Here is a 6,048-nt window from a genome sequence, read left to right as displayed (position 1 = left end):
GGGCTGTGCTGCAGCCGTGGCTTTGAGGCTTTTCTGCTTCAAGTGCTTTTTACTTTCTCAGCAAAGAGCTCCAAAGAATCCTCTTTAGTTCTTCTGCAATGAACTGAAGCCAAAAGCTCTGTGGGAAAGCCTCAGACCTGTGCCTGGCATGGCTGGGGGAGGGTCTGGTGGCCAGGGGTGGCTCCTGGAGCAGGTCAGGCAGGAGCACCTCCTTCCTGGAGGTGTTCAAGAGGGGATTGGAGGTGGTACTTGGTGCCATGGTTTAGTGGTCAGGAGGTCTTGGGTGACAGCTTGGACTTGATGATCTCTGAGGTCTTTTCTAACCTTATTGATTCTATGATTCTGTTCTGCAGGCTCTAACTGGGGGGAGGTGGACAGCAGCTGTGGGCTCAGCAGGGCCACTCTCTGCCTCCCACCGCCCAGAGCTTTGTTCCCAGGGCCTGCCCAGTCTGGGGGAGCCCTGGGCAGGGATCAGCCAGCCCCTGGTGCTGTAAAGGAACTCAGATCCCAGACACAGGTTTCTTGATTGCATCAGGCAGAAGCAAAGTTTTATTAGAGGCATTTTTCAGCAGCAGCTACCCCAGAGCCTGACTAACTCGAGGGACTTCTAGAGGTTACAGCAGCAGGGGACAGAGGCAGAGGGGCAGAGGGGAGGGTGGCCCTCAGCAGGCCCCTCCAGCAAAGCAGGGCTGAGTTACTTCGACTTTTCCTGCAGAGGGTGCAGGGGATGTGGAGCTTTCTTGTTTTGTCTGAGGGCTTCTCTCTGTCATCTTCTGGTCCTTTTCTTCCTCAATCACAAATCCTCCTGCAGGTCACTGCGGGGAGAAAGAGAATGCAAATGCAGCAGCAGTGTTTGATTGGAACTGAGCTCAGATCCTGCAGCCAACAGCTTGGGCTGGGCAGTGCCCTGGCTTCAGGAGCACACAGCCCAGGGCACCCCAGGGTCCTGAAGCTGGGTTTGAGTGGGAATTTGGGTCTGTGAAGCACAGGTTTTAGTTCCTGTTCCCTCCTCCCAGGATCTTTTGCTAGGCTTGGCCTGGCTGTCTTCTTCTCTGCTGCTGCTGCTGCCAGATCTTCCCTTGCTGCCTCCTCATTCCCCCAGCTTCCTCCTCATAGTCCTCCTGCTCCCTCTTCTCTCTCATTTGCCTCCTGCTGCTCCAGATTCAGGGCTCTCTTTGGGCCTATTTCCCAGTGACCCCCAGCCCACAGCACCCCCAGCCTAGCAGAGCTCTGTGGGAACACACCAGGAACAGCTCCCAGGACACTGGGGTGCATCCTGGCCTGACCTCAGAGCCTGCAAGCTCTTACCTTGTATGTCTCCAGTCTTGCAGGGGGGCACCTGGGGCTGGCAGTGGGAGGTTGTAGTTGTGGTGTATGTATGGCTGGTCCTAATGACTCCTCCTCCTACACCACTTCCTACTCCAATGCCTCCTCCATGTCTGGTGGGATGAATTTGGTGAGAGAAAGAGGGAATTTGAGAGCTTTGCATGGCAGACAATGTGGCACAGAGGCTCAGGCTGGGCCTCTTACAGGGGTTAGGGCATCCCACAGCTGTTCTTTGGTGGCTCTCAGAGTTGCCTTGCATTTGGGCTCCCCTCTGGCATGGAAATGCAATGCAGAGGGTTGCAGGTAATTCTTATTTTGAGAGGTCTGAGCCCTCTTATTACAGGCAAGAGGTTGTTACAAATGCTGACTTAATACTGGTAGTTAGAGAGCTTAGTAGGGGTAGTTAGAGAGCTGCAAGTAGCAATTATCAGCTTCGGTTTCTCTGCTTAGCAGGTCCTGAGGAGTGACATTGAGCTCACCCTGGAACGTTCCTCACAGCAAAGCTGCTCATGAGGCAACTTCTCCTCCAAGGCAGCGCTAAGGTGGAGCAGAGGCTGTGCTGGGCTCCCACTCTGTGACCCTTGGGGCTTTGATTTGTTCTCTGGAGGACTCGGGGATGTGCTTACATGAGGTCCTGCTGCCCCCCCTCCAGCAGGCAGCGGTAGGTTTGGATCTCCTGCTCCAGGCGGCACTTGACGTCCAGCAGGGTCTTGTACTCCTGGTTCTGGCACTCGATTTCTGCCCTGATATCAGCCAGCTGCTGCTCCACGCAGGTGATCTGGGTCTGGAGCTCACCCAGGAGGTTGTTGTACTGGCACTCAGTCTCGGCCAGCGAGGACTCCAAATTATTCCTCTGTAAACAGAAGAGGTCAGGAGACATCGGCTGAGCTGTCGGCAGCACCGCGCCGGCCGCTGGCCCTGCCTGCCCCTGCTGAGCCGTCCAGCAGCGCCCACGGCAGAGCCGCCAGCAGCTCAGCACCCACCTGGCTGAGCTGTGCCTGCAGATCGATCTCCAGGGCTTGCAGCTGGCGTCTCAGTTCCGTCACCTGGTTGTTGCACGTCTCCACCTCCTGGCCGCTCGTAATGACCTCCCGATTCACCTCCTCAATCTGCAAAGCACCAGGGCAGGGCAGGGAGGCTCAGGGGGGGTCAGACCTCCCGATTCACCTCCTCAGTCTGCAAAGCACCAGCCCAGGGCAGGGAGGCTCAGGGGGGGTCAGACCTCCCGATTCACCTCCTCAGTCTGCAAAGCACCAGCCCAGGGCAGGGAGGCTCAGGGGGGGTCTGACCTCCCGATTCACCTCCTCAGTCTGCAAAGCACCAGCCCAGGGCAGGGAGGCTCAGGGGGGATCTGACCTCCCGATTCACCTCCTCAGTCTGCAAAGCACCAGGGCAGGGAGGCTCAGGAGGGGTCAGACCTCCCGATTCACCTCCTCAGTCTGCAAAGCACCAGCCCAGGGCAGGGAGGCTCAGGGGGGGTCAGACCTCCCGATTCACCTCCTCAGTCTGCAAAGCACCAGCCCAGGGCAGGGAGGCTCAGGGGGGATCTGACCTCCCGATTCACCTCCTCAGTCTGCAAAGCACCAGCCCAGGGCAGGGAGGCTCGGGGCGGGGAGGGGTCTGTGTGCTTTGGACCTGCTCTGGCAGGAGCAGGACTCGGTGAGCAGCTGGCAGAAAGCAAGGGGAGCAGGATGAGTTCCCCAGGTGCTGGGCGTTAGCTGCTTGCTCGCCACAGCTGGCATCACCCTGGTGGCTTCTGAGCCTCTTTAATCCCCGTGTGGAACATCCCAGCCCCAACCACAGACCCAGGAGGGCTGACGGCAGACGCCGCCGTTGCCAGCGGGGCTAACGAGCTGGTCAGACCGGGCTGCGCCTGCTGTGGCGCTCAGGGGATAATGAGTGCTGGGAGGAGGGGCTGGGGCTGGGGCTGGGCGGGCTGTGCTGTGTGCCCAGCAGGCTGCCCGCTGGCTCTCACCTTGCACTCGTACCAATCCTCCACCTCCTTGCGGTTGCGCGCTATCAGCGTCTCGTACTGGCACCTCAGGTCCTCCAGGATCTGCCTCAGGTCGGGGCCTGGGCAGGCATTGACCTCCACGCTCACATCTCCAGTCGATTGCTTCCTCAGGCAGCTCATCTCCTGCAGACACAGCCCAGGTCAGGCCGGGGAGGGACAGGAGAGCAGCGCCGCCAGCGGGGGCTGCCTCCGGCCGCGGCTGTCAAGGGCTCTGGGGGTGATGCAAAGCTCTCCCCAACACTCCTGTTGGGCAATTTCTTATCCACTGGCGTCAGCAGCAACTTCAACACCTCTCTGGCACCCTCGGTGCCAGCCCAACACCGGCAGCACTTCTGCCGGAGCTCCCATAGCGCGCCCAGGTCTGACCCAGAGGGGGGTGGCCGGGCAGGAGCTGCGCTTTGAAATGCAGAGCACGTCCCTGCTGCCGGGGGCAGGGCAGGGCAGGGCAGGGCAGGACTCTACCTCCTCATGGTTCTTCTTCAGGCAGCAGAGCTCCTCCCGCAGCGACTCCAGCTGTGCCTCCAGGTCGGACCTGCAGAGCGTCAGCTGGTCCAGGACCTGCCGCAGTCCGTTGATGTCAGCCTCCACGCTCTGGCGCAGGGCCAGCTCCGTCTCGTACCTGCGGGGGGCAAGGCAAGGGGCAGCGCTCAGTGCCGGACCTCGCAGCAGGGACCCTTCCCCCAGCTGCACCACCAGGGACCACCCCTGCTGCGGCAGGCCCCAGCCCTCCCCGCAAAACACAGCTGCCAAATGCTCTCCCCAGCAGTGGCAACGAGGAGAGGGTTTGGTGTCCACCAGCCCTGCCCCAGCCTGGTGCTGCAGGAGCCTCCTCTGCAGCCTCTGATCACTGCCTGGGGGCTCCAGCAGCAGGTGTGGAGGAGCAGGGGGAGGCAGCAGGGTCGGGGGGGGGGGGGGGGGGGGGGGGGGGCACTCACTTCACACGGAAGTCGTCGGCAGCCATCCTGCTGTTGTCAATGTCCAGGATGATTTTGTTGTTGTCGATGGTGGCACAGACAATCTGGGAAGGAACAGGCCAGGAGGGAAGTCTCAGCTCTCTCTGCTCTTACTCTCCAGGGACTTCCACACTTCCCTTTTCCCTAAGCAACCTTTGTCCCTGGAGCAGAGCAGTGGCAGGGAGCAGCTCTGCCTCCTGAGCTCACAGCTAGGAAAGAGCTCAGCTGCTCAGGGGCTGGGGGCAGCCTGGTGGGATGGGACTTCCACTTTCAAGAGCTGAAGGCAAGTCCCCAAAGTGCTTCACGAAATGAGCCTCCAGAACTCTCCTTAGGACATCAGATCTCAGCTGACGCTCAGGCTGGTGTGTCCTGGGCTTCAGGCTCAAGGACCTTCAGGGCAGACCCTTGGAAGGTGTGTTTGAGGTGAAGAGCAGCCACAGGACCAAGCTGTGCCCCTGTGGCAGCCAAGCACTCGGCTTTTCCCCATAGAATTCCTGCTGCTGCCCTGGCACAGCCTGGGATCCCTGGGCTGTGCTCCTGTCCTGCTGTCCCCAAGGTGCTGACACCGCTGCCCCTTCTCAGAGCACACCTTGGCCATGCCACATTTCCCCTTCCCAGCCCAGACTCAGCACCACAAAAGGTCCTTCCCCTTTCCCAGAGCACCACCCCAGCCAGCAGCGCCCACCCCTGCTGTCCCCCAGGCTGGCAGCGGAGAGCTCGCTCCCAGCAGCGCCCACCCCTGCTGTCCCCCAGGCTGGCACCGGAGAGCTCGCTCCCAGCGGCGCCCACCCCTGCTGTCCCCCAGGCTGGCAGCGGAGAGCTCGCTCCCAGCGGCGCCCACCCCTGCTGTCCCCCAGGCTGGCAGCGGAGAGCTCGCTCCCAGCGGCGCCAGGGTGACCTCTCACAGCTGCAGGAGGCTGTGGGGGCAAGCTCAGCCACGCAAGAGGAGAGGGGTGGGGGGTACCTGGTTCTGCAGGTCCTCAATCTCCTTGTAGTAGCAGCTGTAGTCTCGGGGCTCGCAGGACAGCCCCTGCGTCGCGTACCACTCCCTGATCCTGCACTCCAGCTCCGCGTTCTCCTTCTCCAGGCACTTCACCTTGTCCAGGTAGGAGGCCAGGCGGTCGTTGAGGTTCTGCATGGTGACCTTCTCGTCGCAGGACGACAGCAGGCAGTCGCCCCCCAGCCCCCCGCCCACCACGGCGCCCCCCAGGCCGAAGCCCAGGCCGTTGGCGTAGCAGCTGCCGCCTCCATAGCTGCCCCCAGCCAGGCTGCCGACGCTCAGCCCCCCTCCGTAATTCACTGCTCCGCAGAAGCTCCTCCCGGAGAACCCTCTGGCGCTGCCCATCCCGTAGGAAGAGATCCTCGCTCCGCCACCGCCACCACCAATGATGCAGCTGCCCCCGCTGCTCCTGCCCTTGCTCGACACGGTGATGGTCTCCTTAATGTTGCAGCTCATGCTGGCAGCGGCTGGAAATGCAAGCAGAAGCCCGAAGCAAGAATGCGCAGCTTGAGACAGAGTCAGCCTGCCAGCTGCCCGTGGCCGGGGAGCCCTTTTTATACCTTCCACGGCGGGTGTCACCACCCCTTGCCGCCTCCCATGGGGCTGCCCGCTGCGGGCAGCCGTGCCAAGAAGCATTTCTCAGAGGGAAGCCTCCTTTCAAGAGGCCCAGGGAGACAAGGAAGATGCTTTACATGTCTCCTGCTAATTTCACAAAATACATTAGCGAGGAGGGTTTGTGACTCATCAGCTTTTTG

At 61.1% G+C, this 6,048-nt stretch overlaps 1 protein-coding gene across 1 annotated transcript; it reads right to left on the bottom strand.

Moving 5' to 3' along the window:
* Positions 1–518: 518 nt before the first annotated feature.
* Positions 519–5,827, bottom strand: LOC137455831 (keratin, type I cytoskeletal 13-like). Its single transcript, XM_068166947.1, has 8 exons — positions 5,258–5,827; positions 4,276–4,358; positions 3,803–3,959; positions 3,302–3,463; positions 2,310–2,435; positions 1,953–2,179; positions 1,309–1,439; positions 519–815 (listed from the first exon to the last, which is right to left on the bottom strand). The coding sequence occupies exons 1-8, from the start codon at positions 5,747–5,749 to the stop codon at positions 790–792; spliced, it is 1,404 nt and encodes a 467-aa protein (XP_068023048.1). The 5' UTR covers positions 5,750–5,827; the 3' UTR covers positions 519–789.
* Positions 5,828–6,048: the final 221 nt, after the last annotated feature.

This window comes from Melanerpes formicivorus, unplaced genomic scaffold (assembly GCF_026170545.1).
Source record: "Melanerpes formicivorus ecotype bairdi unplaced genomic scaffold, bMelFor1.0.p_v2 SCAF_112, whole genome shotgun sequence".
In the NCBI taxonomy this organism is placed as follows: domain Eukaryota; kingdom Metazoa; phylum Chordata; class Aves; order Piciformes; family Picidae; genus Melanerpes; species Melanerpes formicivorus.
Note: the sequence above shows the minus strand (reverse complement) of the source record. Positions and strands in the feature narration are given on the sequence as shown.

What these genes read in the sequence shown, in the direction of transcription:
- LOC137455831 (XM_068166947.1), bottom strand. Translation starts at nt 5,749, where the DNA reads ATGAGCTGCAACATTAAGGAGACCATCACCGTGTCGAGCAAGGGCAGG. An exon ending in AGGATTGGTACGAGTGCAAG is followed by an intron (nt 2,436 to 3,301) that starts GTGAGAGCCAGC and finishes GGTGCTTTGCAG; the next exon opens with ATTGAGGAGGTGAATCGGGA. An exon ending in GGGGGGCAGCAGGACCTCAT is followed by an intron (nt 1,440 to 1,952) that starts GTAAGCACATCC and finishes TCATCCCACCAG; the next exon opens with ACATGGAGGAGGCATTGGAG.